At 38.1% G+C, this 17,094-nt stretch overlaps 1 protein-coding gene across 2 annotated transcripts in view; it reads left to right on the top strand.

The window, feature by feature from the left end:
* The window catches only part of SVEP1 (sushi, von Willebrand factor type A, EGF and pentraxin domain containing 1), a 122,597-nt gene that overhangs the window by 46,375 nt on the left and 59,128 nt on the right, over positions 1-17,094 (top strand). Inside the window, exons 6-14 of one of the 2 annotated variants that reach the window (XM_027652578.1) lie at positions 1,898-2,077; positions 6,133-6,330; positions 8,773-8,891; positions 10,292-10,421; positions 11,086-11,193; positions 11,409-11,540; positions 12,841-13,035; positions 14,071-14,192; positions 16,152-16,260. In XM_027652578.1, the coding sequence (XP_027508379.1) occupies positions 1,898-2,077; positions 6,133-6,330; positions 8,773-8,891; positions 10,292-10,421; positions 11,086-11,193; positions 11,409-11,540; positions 12,841-13,035; positions 14,071-14,192; positions 16,152-16,260 (1,293 nt within the window). Of the gene's footprint in view, positions 1-1,897; positions 2,078-6,132; positions 6,331-8,772; positions 8,892-10,291; positions 10,422-10,896; positions 10,952-11,085; positions 11,194-11,408; positions 11,541-12,840; positions 13,036-14,070; positions 14,193-16,151; positions 16,261-17,094 lie in introns of those variants that run through there. The other variant, XM_027652579.1, reaches the window with a different exon arrangement.

Here is a 17,094-nt window from a genome sequence, read left to right as displayed (position 1 = left end):
CATAGCAGGGAAGTTATCCAGCTCTCTGAAACCACCCATCACTTGAGCTTGCCCTCCTGCCAGCAAGGTCAGTAGAAGCTGTGGAAAACAATCAAGTGAGAACAGAGTTCCTCTTGTGAGGAAGAGATGAGAGGCTGAGGGAGCTGGACTTGTTTAGTCTGGAGAAGACTGAGAGGGCATCTTGTTAAAGTATATAAGTGTCTGAAGAGGATGGAGTCAGGTTCTTCTCGGTAGTACCAAGCAATAGGACAAGAGGCAATGGGAAGAAACTGATGCTCAGAAAGTTCCACCTGAGTATGAGGAAGAATATCTTTACTGTGAGTATGACTTGAGCACTGTAACAGGCTGCCCAGAGAGATTGTGCAGTCTCCCTCACTGGAGATATCAAAAACTGTCTGGACACAATCCTGTACAATGTGTTCTAGGATGACCCTGGTAGAGCAGGGAGGTCAGACTAGATGTCTCCAGTGGTCTCTCCCAGCCTCAGCCATTCTGGGATTCTGTGAGTTTAGGGAACTGCGGTCTTCTTGGCTATATTTTGAGCAGTCACACAGTTTGCCCTTGTGTGTTTTTCTCCGTCCAATAATTTATGAACATACTGAGCAGTATCTGCCAACTTCAACTAAAAGGAGAGTTTTCAACTAGAGTTTTCTACTCATTTTGGAAAATCAGTAGCTGATTATTGATGTATCATCATCACATAGTCATGCCCAAACAGTAGGTGTGTACAGCTTAGTTGTCTGAGGGACCCAAGGGCCAGGCAGGGTGTGTAGCTCAGAGTCTTGTCCAGCAGGGAGCAAGGGGACAAATGCTGGAATATGAGATCCTAGATGAAAAGAAGGAGGTGGTGCAAAGGAAAGAAATTGAGGTTATGACACTGAAACAAAGAACATAAGTCTAGGTCGTATCTGTACTACTTTTTTCTTACTACAATCATTCAGCTGTTTTGTCATCAATCTTAACTACAGTGTAACTTTGTGCTAAATTGCAGCATCAGAATTCAGTAGTAAACGCGTAAGACAACCTGAGGATCACATTCTGTGCCCTACTTCCTTTTCTGCACATACATATTGCACAGGACTACATTCTTCTTGGCATCACACTACTTTCAGTGTTTGCAAGACATTACAGGAGAAAAGCTTCTGTGCTGAGCAGCAGACAGGACTGTCTCTGTGCTCAACACCTGGAAGGGTCTCTTCTGTCTCAGCAACAGCCTGATTTGTTCCTTTTCAACTCTTATGGACCTGGTTTATATCAATGGTTTGTATTCCTTCTTCCTCTTTCTGTGTTCTCCAGCATGACGAGTGTCTTCTCTGATTTGCAGAGACTTACATGTGTCTGTGTCTATCAAAACACTCCTGGAGTGCCTGAGAATGTTCCTGGGCACTGGGACACTGTCATCCGACCTGTTAATAGGCTTTTGGTTTCTTCCCTGGTGTGCAGTCAGCCCATACCAGCCTGCCAGATGGAAATCCTCCAAAGAACTCTCAGACATTGTTGGAGACTAGAAACTTCCAAAGACACAGACTTTTCCACAGGATTCCATTTGACTGCAGCTGTCCCATTTTGAAGACTCATAGACATTACTAGCACAGGTCACACACTGTTCCAAATGCACAGTTGGTTTGTTAGACTGGATTTATGTCAGAACTTTAATGAGCTTGGAGATGTGTGCCAAATCTCATATATTCTACGTAAGACTGTTTCAGGAAGAGGAAGGCATCAAACCTTTGAAAAAAATCCACTGTGTTCTAGCTCTATTCCCTAAATTTTTACAAACTACTGTAACTAGTGTACAAGCCAGTACTTTCCCACCCCTAAAAACCTGGGCAAACTAGTGTAACTCCAGTAATTCTCAGTGCTGCAGAGTGAACTGGTGTTTTTTTTCTCTTTGCAGTTCGAACATGTCCCAGACTTCGGTCTCCTGAAAATGGACACATCAATTGTTCAACAGCTGATATCTCTTACAAGACAGTATGTTTTGTGACCTGCAATGAAGGCTATGAAATTGAAGGAAACAGCAAACTCACCTGCCAGGGAACCTCACAGTGGGATTCAAAGGAACCAAAGTGTGTGGGTAGGTATCTGATCTGAGTCTTTCTGTTCATGTCAAGTGCAGCCTTTTCTGATGTGCTGTCATGGGTGAGAAATTCTCCATCTTTTGATAACTGATGAAGCTGGGATAGGAAGGAGAATTTGTTTATGGATGTTTTATACAGGTCTTTGAAGTTGGGGAAGGACAAAGGAATTTGTAAATGGAGAAAGTGGACAGATTATCATTTAAATCCAGCATGGACTGGTGATAACTGAAAGGTTGTTGTTGTTGTATTTGGTTAGTGTAAAGGCATTGTCACATACTGTGTTGCAGGAAACACATGAATTGTAGGTTTATACTGTGGATTAAATGTGAACAAACGGGGGTTTGAGTTACCACCTTAAAGCTGAAGTTGGTCTCCAACCAAGGACTGATTTATGTTAGCCAGGCACTGTGAATGCAGAGTAAAGGTGGGGCGGTTTTCACTTCTGCTGAACTCCCAGCAAGAAATAAGAGTTTAGACAAGTTAGGAACTAAGCACCTATAAGTCAGGATTCAGAGGTCACACCAGTTGTGCAAGGGTAGGTAAGCACATATTACCGTTCCAGAAATAAAGGACTGTAGACAGAAGTACACATTTAGACTAGGAACGGGTATTAAATTAGCTTAGAAAAGTAAGATGATGAAATACGGTTGAAACACCTTCAAGGGTAGACAAAACAAGAAAAAAAAGGCACAGGTTGAAAGTCCAGTAATTCAGAAGGTGACCTGGTGCTGACTAGTCAGGGTGTAGTAGGTGTAGTATATGTCAGCTATATCCAGTAAATGTGATGCTGGGAGGGTGACTTCGCTTGAATTGTGCTTGATTTTTTACTAGTTTTTTCAGTTTTAAAAATGTGGACTTTGCACGAGGCAAGAATAAATTTCTAACTGTAGGTACATTCTTTAAAGTGATGAAAATAATCCACAAGAATTAATTTATCAAGACAGTTTTTTAAGAGATTCTAATCTTTCTTCTGTTAAAGTCAGTAGAAAAACTTCAATTAACTTCAAAAGGAAGGGACCCTGAAATCCTGTTGGAATATTATAATTGGAAGATTAACTGTATTCATCAGTTGAATTCATCCTTCCTAGCTTAGCATTTTGATTAATAAAATCCATCTCTACTTTGTATCAGAAGATTTCTTCACACCACGCAATATTGCCTCCATTCCTGGATTACACATGGAAATATCTTTTTTTTACTGAGTCTAAAAGTCTAGTATAAAAGTTACTTTTGATTGTCACAGAGAGAAGAGTGTTAGCTGGAAAGCATCTCTGCTACTTCTTCTTGTGACTGGTGTTTAGGACAAGCTTGCTGAGATTCTGGTTCAATAGCAATGTGTGGAGTTTTATTCAGGGAAGTATGCAAATCAGAAGGCTAATATTGTGTCCTCCTCAAAAATTACTCTTTATACTCATTTTCTGAATGATCACCATTATCATGGAGGTTTGTCTGTTTATTTTTAGTCTGAACAGCTCCTAACTATTATTTATCATCTGCTACATAAAAGGTACCAGAAATCCTGCTGTATTTAGGCCTTTGTAATTGATAATTTATTAATTTCAGATCCTTCTGTTAGAAAAATGAAATGGAATTGCCTTCAGTCTGTTATCTTGAACCAAATTTCTTGGACTTCAGGGTATTCTTCTAGCTGGTTTTCTGAATGCCTTTCAGTTTGACTGCTCCTCTCTTCAAAGTTTGCCATATTTGCAAGTTATTCACTGAGACTGTACCACAGCCATCTGTAGCCATAATTGACACTGTACCATAACATTGCCTGGATTGTTTACAGTCACTTCTGTGAAGTCTGTTCTCATACATCTTTTTCCAAGAGACTAGAAGCTAGTTCAGCAAGTATGGATATTACATATGCTTTAAATTTTTGTCTTTGTCATTAAAGTTACTGTTAGCAATGAGCTACTATTGAGTAGGCTACATATATTATAGGTGGCTGACAAACAAAATATCTGCTGAAAAGGGAAGCTTTGTCATTTGTCCAATCTGGAGAAAAAAAATCCACAGTCATGTTCTTGTGTTTCCTTCCCATTGGCAGAAATTGAATATCCATCATGTTAAAATCAGTGAATTTTGCAAGATGATGTTCTGTTTGCTTTGTTCAAGGTTTAGTGAAGTAAAAATACAGATGGCATCCAGGGTGTTGATGCCACCTAGCGTTGAAAGAATTACTGCCCCACACTTCTAATTGAAGCTGGCCAATTTTTTCCCTGAAACAGTGCCTGCAAAGCAATTGAAGGAAAGAGGCATGATTTACTTTGTAATCTTCTTATTTGTCACAATATTGAAGTTCCTTTTGATGTTAGACTTATAATACAGTGTTTTGTTTCATCACAGGTGGTTGCAAGTGAAAACAGATTCTTGTCTCTCCTTTGAAGTATTTTTCTCTTTATTAATTCCCTATAAATATCACTCTGCTTCTCATTAATTCCAGACTTCTGGCTTAGCTTGATCAAATTTTGGAATTGACCACAGATAGAAAAGCTAAACAACACTATTACAGTTGTTTTTCTGGTAAAAACCTGCCCCACTTAAAAGAGATTCCCTTGGGCTAGATATACTAAAGTTTATCCTGAATGTTTATCAGTCGTTTCAGGATTGTGCTGTACTAGGATTTTGCTAGTGTACCTGGAAGTGCCTCAAGCAAGAGACAGGGCTGTTACTTCTTCCCAAAGAGCTGCAGTTTCCTCTGGTTTTCATGCTTACACCTTTCACAGAGTTTCTTATACTAGTTCCCAGAGTAGTATACATTTTAATACTTCTAGTGTGTGCTTTCAAATACTGCTTTTCTAATTTGTGATCTTTTTGCCATTTGTCAGTTACCTTCCTGTGGTAAGCAAACAAAAGATAGGGTTTGTTGGGTTTTTTTGTTTTTCTGGTGAAGTTGTTCCGCCTTGCAGAGCCGACAGTATCTGCCTGAACTGGACAAATATGTTGTCATTTGTGACCTTCGCATCCTGTTGAAAAGAAGCGCAGTTATTAATTGCTTGGACTTTAAATACAGTTTCAGTATTGAGGGTTTAAATTTCAGGAATTACATATAATTCTTCCAATCTTTAAATTTTGTTTCATGCAGAAGAACCAGTTTTCAGTTACTTGCTACATATTTTGGGAAAGGAGAGGAGAGAGAGGGAGGGGAGGGGACAGAACGGGAGAACAGAGGAGGGAGGGAGGGAGGGAGGGGAGGGGAGAGGAGGGGAGGGGAGGGGAGGGGAGGTGTTTTGAATGTGAATCACTTCTCTGTCATTAAACCATTGGTAAGAGATGAGCAGAGCTTCCCTTCTGTATAGCTGGGTTGGGTTGTTTTTTGTGTGCCCTTGGTCTGCTGTCTTCACTGACGAGCTATAAAGAGTTACAAGTCTTGTCATTGACTCTGAATAATGGAGAATTCTTCTTGTCTGTTTGTCTACTCTCTGTTGTAAGAAACACTGCTGAAAGACTATGAACTGCATTCATTTTACCCTCTTTGTTAATACCTCCATGTTTGAAGTAAAAATGATGTCACACAGTATGAATGAAGAATTAAACCTCAAGAATGAAACTTCCATTTTAAACCTTTAAGGAACCATCAGCCCTTCCTGAATATAGAGAGAACCTGTAGAGAGTTCACGGCAGGGTATCTTTCTTCCTGATTCTTATTTCAAGATAGAATGCAAAAGCTGTAGAAGGCTGCAGATACATTCTCTCAGTCTTGCTATGATCTGGTTTTCATAGAAGGCAAGGGAATGCAGAGAAAAAGGAAAAAAAAACAAACCCAGAGGGTAAGATATAATGGATCTACATGAAAAATACCATGTTTCTCTTCCAGTGAAGAACATGAGCAAGAAAACAGAGGAACTAATATCCTGGGTGCTGTTTACTTCAGTCAACGCTGAAGTAGAAAGTTTTGTCAGGTCTTACTGTTTTGATGCACTCGTACAGACTTAAAAAGACTGTGTATTTTGTCTTCCCACTAAGTTTCCGTATGACTTTATTTGCAGATTTTTTTGATTGTGTAGTTTGTGTGAGTTACAAGTCATCTCCTACTGTTCTCTTGCAGAAAAGCGTTGTCCCATCCTCCAGAAACCAGCAGGTGTGACAGTTCTCCCTCTCAGATGTGGGCTGGAGCCTGCTGTTTCTGGGACTGTGTGCCGGCTGAGCTGTCCCCAAGGATTTATCTTGTCTGGAGCTAGAGAAGAACTAAGGTGCATTTCATTTGGGAGATGGAGTGCAAACATCCAGGAGGCTCTGTGTAAAGGTAGAGACCAGCACAAAACCCTGTCTGTGTACACATGTGCAGAACTGAAAGGAAGCACACAGCAGATAACTGAGTGAGGACAGGTTTGAACTGGGGAAAGTGTGATTTAAACAGTGTATAACAAGTGTTGCCTGTACCTCTATAGCTTGGTTGTCAGATTTAATTGTAGTTTGTAATAAAAATGTGGAATTCAGAGGTCACTTAAGTGTTACCTTATAGTGCTCATTGTCAGCTGCCTTTTCTGGGATCCATCTCATGAGTCCGTTGTTGGGAAGCTGCCTGATAAAAGGCCTGATCTGCAGGGAAGTTTCAAATTTCAAAGCAGAAGTGAAAGCTCTTAGCTTAAAAATAGTCAAAGTGGAACCCACACTTCTAGTAAAATAACAGTGATAATAATATTACTACTGGTTTAGCACAAGTTTATGTAAACCCTCTAGTCAGAGCAAAACTGTGAACGCCTTGTAAACCCTGGCTGATAGACAGACTATAGAGGAATGTTCATTTCACTTGTCTTTGATCTGACTATGTCTGTTGACATGCCCCAAGCTACAGTGCACAAGAGTTAAGGCCAAAATTGTCTAACACAAGTGTATTGGCTGACACAAGTGTATTGGTTGAACAGGGAGTATAAAGATAGGTTGAAGGTGGTTACATAGATTTCGGAATGGTTCTGCCATGTTTACCCACCTCTTTTAGAAATGTTAGGCTGTTTATTCCCTTTCACACATGCACAACTGGATTGGAAGGATTCTGGTTTTGGATTATAGCAGAATAAAACCAAAAGTGCAGTTTGTCAGGGAATATGCTATTCACCTCTTCCTGAAATGTTGTTCTCCTAGAATTATTATTTTCTCCCCCAGCTGAGGCCCTTGACAGCCACTGGGTGAAAGAACAGTACAGAAAACAGTTATAACAGTCATCATACCGGGTCACTACAGAAACTGAGACTTTTTTTCCCTGTAAAGGCTGGGAAGATTTTATCCCCCTCTTTAAACGTACTGTTTTCCACTCTGTGATGTACCACATTGTTTTTCTGAATCTTTTGTGTAAACCTGTGCCAAACCACAGCTTTTAATATTTGATGGGATCCCAGCATAAGATTACAAGCTGAAGTGTTCAGATAAAGGTAAAGCAGCATGGCTTGGGTTCAAGTTTTTACATATTACCAATGAATAAAGACAGTGAATGAAGTAGGAGGCACTGAGAAAATATGAAGGTTATTCTTTTTTAGTAAAAATGAACAGTTGCATTTCAATTGCTTTCATTCTTGTTATTATCTTTCTCTGTTTTGCTGCCAACATAGTTGGCCAGTTCAAAGTAGCCATTTTCTTTATGATTTATTTATTATTAGTCTTTTTACAGGATTTCACTTTTAGATGGAATTTGCCCCAGCCTGGAGGCTGTGGTTAAGGGAGTGTGAACCATAACTGGTAGTTACTTATAAGAGTGCATTTGTAATAAAACTTTCATCTGAATCAGTTCAGAGAAAGACAAAATCACTTGTATTTATTGCTTTGCATTCTTAACTATGGAATTTAATTGCCTGAGTTATGTCTTTACTGGAATTATTTAGTAATAAAAGTGTAAGTGATATCAGTTCTGAGTTGTTTTAAAGCCTATTGGGCACAGATGAGTTCAGAGCCAAATGTGTCCTTGTCTCATGAGTCTAGAAACCATTTATCAAGCAGCACTACAGCAATGAAATAACCTGACCACAAATGTTTTGGGAGGCCCTGTGCCAGGAAACTGAAGAAGTACTTCAAATTTGTCAGAGAAACTCGAGGCTTAGATGTTGGTGGTGATGTTACCCATGTTGTATCACCACTCCTTCAAAACCATCCAGCATTGTCACCTGTCACCAGAAGACTCCATTTGTCCTACATAATGCTGTATAACAGGAGTTTATTAAGGAGCATTTCCAGTAGCTGCTGCCCAAATTCTTGCCATTGGTTCTTTCAAGTCAGTTCCACACCATGCTCCAGAGAATTTGAGTCACTGCTGTCTTGTTCATGGTATGTGTATCATGTCACGAATACTTAAGAGTTTTTTTGAGTCACTGATTATCTGAAGCAAGTATTTTTGTCTGTATGTGTCATGTATGTGGATAGTGAAAGGATAGAGAAGGAGGGGATGAATAATAAAAAAAAAATTAGTTCTTATTTATTCCTTGTTTTTTGATTCTGTGTAGAAGTCTCATTACACTCAGTGATGTAAAAAAAACCAGCAAAAATAAGTCCTTTCCCCAGGAAAATTTACTATTGAGATATGAGCCAATAGGCAAGAATTAAGAAGGAGCAGAGATAGGAAGTTTGCAAAAATATGTACATTTATATTCCAGGCAGTATGAAAAACAGTGGTTTTAACAAGTTTCAGTCTAACCATTACAGGCATTTTACTTCTGTGATCCCGCATATAAAACTATTTTGTCTTTTTCTGGGTCAGATATTGAAGCGCCTCGGATCCGCTGTCCAGACAATATTGAGACTGTGACTCTGGAACATCATAACTCTGCTAATATCAGCTGGCAGGTACCAACAGCTGAGGATAACTCTGGAGATGAGGCAAGTTAAAATCTATATCTGTGTGACTGGAGGCAGTCTTTCTGATTTCAATTAATTTTATGATTCACTAGAATTTCTTTGTTCTGATAAATAGGAGTAGAAAAAAAACCTGCTAGAAAGTTTGTATCTTAAAAATTTAGCATTTTCTGTCTTGATTAGAATTATGAGGTACAGGACACTGCATGGAATTTCAGTGCATAAAACCTCATATGGTTAATTTATGTGGTCAAAAGAAAGAATGTGCCCTTGTTTACAAGATGGAGACATCTGCTTTAAAAATGAGCACTTAGAATGTCAAGAAGTTTAATAAACTCTTCTCAGAAGGAAGCAAACCAGTTCATTAATCTAAAAGGTTAACAAGTACACAGTGTGATAAGTAAAAACTCATTTCAGCTTTCTGAGTGAGAAAGAGAAACCTCATTTTCCTGTCCAAGTTCAGAAGTGGGCCTTTGGCTACTATGGGTATCAGAGATCTGGAAATGGAGTTACAAGGAAAACTTTCTCCAGAGCTGTTTCATAAAGAGTAACATTTCCTACAGGCTCATACATGATCCATTTACAGCTTTATCAGTAGTCAGCAGAGGGACAATGAGTCTGTGTGTGCTTTTAATTTACTGCAAACACAGGAGTTTTTTGCACTAAGAAGTTGAGCTATCCCGGTAAAAGATATTTAAGTTTTTCTGTAGCATAGTCATGGTCAGGTACTGTAGCTCTGCTGGCACAGAGTCATTCTTTGAACTGTAGAAGTCAAGTGCCTTAGCTCTTAGTTGTAAGAAGTTTGTCAAAATCATGGCTGTCAGGTGAACTAACTGCTGTTTTACACATGAAACCATTTCTTTTAAAGACAAATTCTTTAAGACAGTTCTAAGCCATATGAAAAAGCCACAGACAATATCTAAGTGTCATTTACTCCAAATGTAAAGTTCCTTTGCTGTGCCAGAACATATTGAAGCATCTGTGGGCTAATGACTCCTACACGTATTTAGATCAAAACTGGATATGTAAGTACTTATAGCCCACAATTGTCTCCTCCACTAATTTCCCAGGTCTGCTGCCCTTGCAGCTGGAGAACTGAACTGCAGACAGGTTCTGAGCTGATGTAGTTTGTGTTCAGTGCAATTAGGCAAATGAGGTTTTTTAATGCACACTGCTGTAAACTGCAGCAGGTCAGGGTCCAAATCCTGACTGAGTAAATCCCTGTGGCTATACGAAGGCAGACTTAAGAAAGGGCATAGAGCACTCTGTTGCAAAGTCCATCCTCATTACTTTGAGAGGCTGTTTGTATTAAGTATGAGTAGGCTTAACATTGAAGGATACTATTCTGTCCATTTTTTGAAACATGAATATCATGATTAGTAATCAGCTTTGGTTTTTAAATAACAACTGTTTCCCTGTAACAGGTCTCAGTTCGTGTTACCCCAGCTTTCATACCACCGTTTCTTCTCCCAATTGGCAAAGCTGACATTACTTACACAGCAACTGATAAGTCGGGCAATGAGGCAAGCTGTACGTTCAGTGTCAAGGTTATTGGTAAGTGCTGTTAAAAGTCACTGAGGAAGTCTACCTGTCATGTTTGAAACCTTCTGATTAGTGCAGAAAGAGACTGTGAGTCACTGTGGCCCTTGTATGTGCAGTCATAAGCCCAGGAGCGTTATCATCTCCGCAAATCCTTTGCTGATCTTTGGTCACTGTTCACATAGTGTGCAGTCGTTGCTCACAATGTTTGGTTTGGGTTGTGTATCATTCTGCCTCTCATTCTGAATGTTAAGATTTCTCCTCATACTGATATATTAAATGCTTTATTGTGTTGTCACTTACTGCCTTCATCATATATCTGTATTTAATTCTTGAAATACTCCAACAAGATTTCCAAGATTTGCACACACTGCTGATGCAAATCATTGCTAAAGTGTTTCTATCAGACAGTTGTGTTATTCAGCAGTCCTGTAGGTAGTCCAAGGTTTGCTCTGTAGAAAGCAAACGCTGCAGAAACCATTAGTTCAGTAGAAGAATTAGTCTTGTCCATTCACTTAGCATCTTCCAATTGCAGAAGCTTCCAGGTGTGCACCTTTATTTTATCTTCTGATATGAGCTTAAAACTGCTGCTTACCTAACTTCTTCTGATGATAGATGCCATTTGAGTTTGGCAGTAGTTCTGTAAGCTAATGTCATGCCATCCTTTCAAATTCTGCAGATGTAGAACCTCCTGTAGTTGACAGATGCAGATCTCCACCACCCATGCAAGCAGCAGAGAATGATTACCCAGCGACATGGGAAGAACCAGAATTTTCAGACAATTCAGGTGAGATAGTGCACCCCAAAACAAGCATGCAACAGTAGAAGGCTAGAGAACCTGTTCACTTGTTTGAGATTTTTTTATGTTTCTTTTATTTATTTGTTTTCAAGAACACTTAATTTTGAAGATGTGCTGCCGTTTGCTTTTCCATTCATCAAGATTGGGTGTCAGTAACCCTTTTTTACTTACTGATGTTTTAGATTGTCTTTTGACTCTTCTAGGTGGTCCGTTGACTGTCACTAGGAGTCATGCACCTGGAGATCTCTTTCCCAAAGGAGAAACAACAGTTCAGTACACAGCTGTGGATTCTTCTGGAAATAATAGGACATGTGAGATCCACATTGTCATCAAAGGTTTGTTGTCTTCATCTCCTGCTCAAGACCATATGTCATTGATCTAACTGAATATCATAAAGGATGCAGGAATGCTCCACTTTTTCATTTAGTCTCCACTTTTTCGTTTAGTTATTTCCATTTTATATTGGAGTCACTTGAAGGCAGTCAGGATATTTGTTAGTATCAACAAATAAATTGTCTAAGACTGAAACAGCACAATAGTGAATTTGGCCCTATAAATTCAAATTTGAATATAAAAGCATTAAAATTACAATTCATTAAGCAGTAAAACTTATAGAAATGGATTTTTTTTATATGACAGATACCATGTGAACTGTATTAATACATAGTTACTCCAGTCTTGTTTCAAATCTGTAATTAAAAAGGAAAACTTTCTGCCAATTTTTCTTTAGTCACCTACAAGTATTGTTGCAGATAATAGAGCACTCTTTAGATTTTAGAATCTGTCTATACCTATAGATATACTACTGCATTTTGTGTACTGCGTAGACATCTTTTCCTCACAGTTCACTTTCTTCTTTAAAGTCCAAACAATAATTTGGCAGATAAAGTATTAAGGATGAAAATTCTACTTTCTAGTTTTTATGTCTCAGCTGGATATCTGTATAAAAAGATCAGTTAGTGAAGAGAGAATTTAAAATCATGCAGGCTGGCATTTTGGTTATAGCTTTTAGAAACCATAAGTTACAAATTGATGTGCTAGTCTCTGATTTGCTCTAAATCTTAGAAAGAACAAGCCAGTGCTTAGAATTGGCATTATTTCAGGTTCTATACCACCTTAGACTTTTTGTGGTTCAGTATTTGTCACATAATGTTTTCAGATGTTCACAACCTCCTTCACAGTAGGAAATATAAGCAAAAAATTGAATAGCTGGGGTTTTACAGTCAGTTCCCCTTAAGATTATTTTGACAAGTTCATGTGTTGTTGCAATGGTGCAGGATGGATAATGTTTAGTTTCAGAATTCAAGATGTAATTTAGTTTACTAGAATTCATTGCATGTAATTCATGTTAAAATTTAGATTAATGTTTTATATTATTTTAATAAATAGTTTCTCATATGTATCACAACTTTTTTTACCGTCTTTGTGTTTCTGGATTTCAAATTCCAGTGGCAGAATTTGAGAATTATTTAGCAGTAGCCTGATCCTGATTTTGTGGACGTAACAAATAATACTTCAGCAGAGGCAAGATCAGGTTAATAGTAGGTACTTTTGGAAACCCTCTCAGTGCCGTTTCCCTGCGGGATCACTTATCTCACCAATTCATCAATATATAAATCTTTGTATTGTTTACAGGTTCTCCCTGTGAAATATCCTTTGAGCCTGTGAATGGGGATTTTATATGCACATCAGATGAAGCAGGAGTTAATTGCACATTGCACTGCTCAGAGGGTTACAGCTTTTCAGAAGGATCAAGTGAAAACTACTATTGTGCATATGAAGATGGTCTCTGGAAGCCACCCTACTCTCCAGAGTGGCCAAGCTGCTCTTGTAAGTCTTATTGTTACTAAAATAAATCTGCAACTCACCAAACACTATGTTTAATGATAAAGTAAATAAAAATGTTTTAGAAATTTTGACTTCTATTTCATTATAACGAATGTCTGTCCACTGCCTCTGAATTGTTACAGATATTATGAAATAATGCTTGGAAGTCTGTAAATGTGTTACTTCAGAAGCTTTCTGAAACACAAGTATAGCAGTGAATTTGAATCCTAGGAATCACAAAACAGCAAAGATGCAGAGCAGACAGGTTAATTGAAACAGTTTTTTTACAAACACTAAAAGGGTCTTTTCAATAAGAATTACCACAGTATTTGCAACTTATTGATGCAAATATATAGTATGTGCTCATTTATGTATCTAATTACCACCAGATCAGAAGAGTTCATGTGTTTTCTTTGAGCTGGACACATGCAAAATTTCAGCTGTAGAATTTTCCATCTTTGGTGACATTTTTAAGATGAATGTATTAGAATTACATTTGAAGCCAGTCTTGGTACCATGTTGCATCCATTTGCATCAAAGTTGATTTCTTGGTTTCAGCAAAAGAAGAGCAGTGTTTCAGCTATGAACAAGCAAGAGTTATGTTTCAGAGCTATTTATCAATTCAAAATCCGTAACTTGGACACTTAGGAACTTAACTCTGATTGAATTCTAGCTGATAGTTTTCCATATTTAGCCTAGCAGCATTAGTAATAAGAGTTTTAATATTTATTACTTCTCTCTCAGTAAAAAGTAAGTATGAAGTTTGTTGACAGCTTACAGGTTTCTTCCCTTAAGAAAATGCTGAAGTACATAAATGACCTTTCTTTTAATGTCTTCTAGCTTTTCCAGTAAATTTGATGCCTGCCAAAGGGTTGTATTAACTGCATTGGCTGAGATATGAGTGATCCACTTAGGCTGCTGATTTAAAGGCAGTGCTTCTTACCTTATTGTATTCCAGTTTCAGCCTGAATTATCTTGATTTTAGCTATAAAGCTCTTGCACTGATCAGTAAAAATTTATTTCTCCAAAATTTTTCAGTAAATCGTTTTGCAAACCATGGGTTCAAATCCTTTGAGATGCTCTACAAAGCAACACGATGTGATGACAACAATCTTCTAAACAGATTTACTGATGCATTCCAGAGTGCACTTGGTAAAATGGTAGGTTAGTAAATACTCCTTCCCTTTATATACTTCTTAAAAAATATACATAATTGTTATTTTTTCCAGTTAACTGATTTTGTACAAGGAAAGTAACTCATAAATGAGATCTGTGCTTTTTCAGAAGATGACAAGTCATCTTTAAAAATAAAGATGATTCGCTGGCATTTTAGTGTAATTCAGCTTAGTCTTCAATGTGGAATTATATGGGACAGCATACATGTCCAAGTAGCTTAGGGATCTGCAGGTAGATTTTCAGTAGGCTTCCAAATGGAACCTGTGCAGTTTTGAAAACCCCAGTCAGTTGTCCCCTAACCTCAGTGTTGTTTTTGAAAGTTGGATGTGATAGTAAAATAAGTGCATTTTATATAGCATATGTATGATATATATCCATATAATATGAATGAACATACATATACAAATGGATAATTCCACATTTGGTGTGTATGTCCAGGCACTTAAATCCAGTAGTAGTGATTTGCTTGGGTTTCTTGAGGTTATGAGTTCTCAGTCTTGTCATTCAGAGCTGCATGACCCTGAATTTGAAGAGGTACCATGTTACTTCTCTACCATGTCTCTTGCTTTCCACTTCAATATCACAATCTCCCTTCCTAAACCACAAATCTGTCCTCAGCTGAAAAGCAGAAACAGCAGAACTTTTAGTTGTGGTCTCAGGAGTGGGTGTCCAGGCCAAGTGTGACAGCATTGTTCCAGTAGAGAACACTGGCTTTTTGCAGAACATGGCTCATATGCAAATAAAAGCTTTTCTCGTAACTAAAAAACATTGTTAGCACATACAGCTAATTGACAGATTACTTCAACTTTGGAATATATGCCAGTAGCCCTTGTCGAATGGCTGGAAACTCACATAACACGTCAGACAATGTCTGATGCTTGGACCTAAATGTCTGTTAATCTCTTGCCTTGCTTCAGGTTTATTCTCTTCCAGTAGGGAAATCTTGACTGGTTTTATTTTGGTTTCTTTCCCCTAAGAGCCCAATACAACCAGGTTCCAGTGCTTAGACAGTTACTATTGGGAAGTAGAAAATAAAAAGGAAAAAATACATAGTGAGCTTCCAAGCAATTACATCAAAATGCAACGGTCTGGGAAAACATTCAAAAAGGCTGTTTTGAATATGCTTATTTCTATTCCCAAGAATTTGAAACTCTAGCAGAGATCTGAAAGGGGGGAAGGAATGGGCAGGAGCCATCTTTCCAATGAAAATTGATATGGAAAAAACAGAACAATTTCAAAACATGACCTAGGGCCAACTTGCTTGAAACCTTTCTGGAAAAAGCAAGAAATGCATACTTTATCAAAAATCATGCAGTCATCTATTCGTGTCTAATCTCCACTGCTTTTATGGAGGGAAGAAATAAATGATACCACAAAGGTTTCTACTGAGTTTTCTGTTTTGTGATTTCTGTCCTCCTGAGATTATTTTCTCTGTCCTCTGAGGTTTTTTGGTGCATGGGTCCTTTTCCATGGATAGGGAGAGGTGGACATGAAGAAATAAGGTTTGAAAGCTAGAAAAAAGTGCCAGCATTGTTGTCAACATGACAGAATTACAAGTAACGTAGTTGGAAAAAGCACAGATGCTTTTAAATATGTGAACTCACCTGTCATCTTTTGTAGGGAGAAACAAGCCTGAATTTATCTCTGTATTCTGGGATTTCACATGCAAGAGTGGTTAACTGAATTGACATCTTCTCTTAAAAATAAAAGAGCTTCTATAACAAAAAGTTTGCACACCTGCAAGTTGCCCTCTTATTTCCCAGTTTTATCAATAGAATATGCTTCTTTCAGCTGACCTTGCCAAGGTTGTAAGAGTCATGAAAGGGGAAATCTGGTGTCAGTGGCAGAAGCAGTGCTTTACGTTGTAACTAAGTTTTTTTAAGTTAGTGGAGAGGACTATGTGGTTTTATGTTTTTTAATGTTATTCTTCTTTATCTTGGAAGGTCCCATCATTCTGTAATGACGTTGATGATATTGACTGCAGATTGGAAGATCAGACACAGAAACATTGCTTGGAATATAATTACGATTATGAAAATGGGTTTGCCATTGGTAATTATGGATTCCATAGATTTTTAGCCATCCAGGTTTAATACAGCATAATTCCTGCAAAAATGTCTTCTACAAGATACTTTTTTAAAATAACTATGGCACTCGTAATGTAATAAGCAATTACATCATAGGTTTTATAAAAATATCGTGTAACTGATGTCTGGTATTGACGCTGCTTGCTATACAGTGTAGAGGTTTGCTGAGGTGCCTCATGGCGGGGAGGGGAGAAAAGGACACGCACACAAAGTCTTAGAAACCTACTTGGTTAGCCTACAAGAAAGAAACTTTTTAAAAATGTACAGTTTCAAACCAAAAGACTGAAAAGGTACAATAAATTGTTTTGGAGATTGTTATGAAAATGATAGTTTGAATCTGCACAGAACCCTCACTGTGTAAAGTTATACAAGCTTAAGTTTGCCCAGTAATTGTGAAATTACATCCTGTGTGCAAGGGCAGGTTTTGCACCATGACTGCAGCTATATCAGAGTGAAAACAGTGACAGTCCTTGTGTCTTGTGGCAGTGATTGTTTTATGACAAGTAAGTTGTCATTTTCAGTCCATTTTCAAACAGGTTAGTGTCCATGTTGTACTGCTGTTGTCCTTGGCCTTTCTGAGTCCCATGGGGGTACTCAGAGCAGAAAAGCTGAAAATGAGTAACTTATATTACCTATCTGAGCAGAAGGCATTTTGTTAGGTCCACATCACAATGTGTACTCTGTCACAGGATTGTGTTTCTTTTACAGGTTTATAGTGGAGTTAGTTGGTAGTTTCCTGCTTGTGCTCACCTTTTAGACATGCTTCACTCAGTCTGAGAGCACATTTGTTTGTGTTCAG

The sequence above is a fragment of the Corapipo altera genome, unplaced genomic scaffold, assembly GCF_003945725.1.
Source record: "Corapipo altera isolate COAL_440 unplaced genomic scaffold, ASM394572v1 61286, whole genome shotgun sequence".
Taxonomy (NCBI): Eukaryota; Metazoa; Chordata; class Aves; order Passeriformes; family Pipridae; genus Corapipo; species Corapipo altera.
This window is presented reverse-complemented; position numbering and strand designations above follow the sequence as displayed.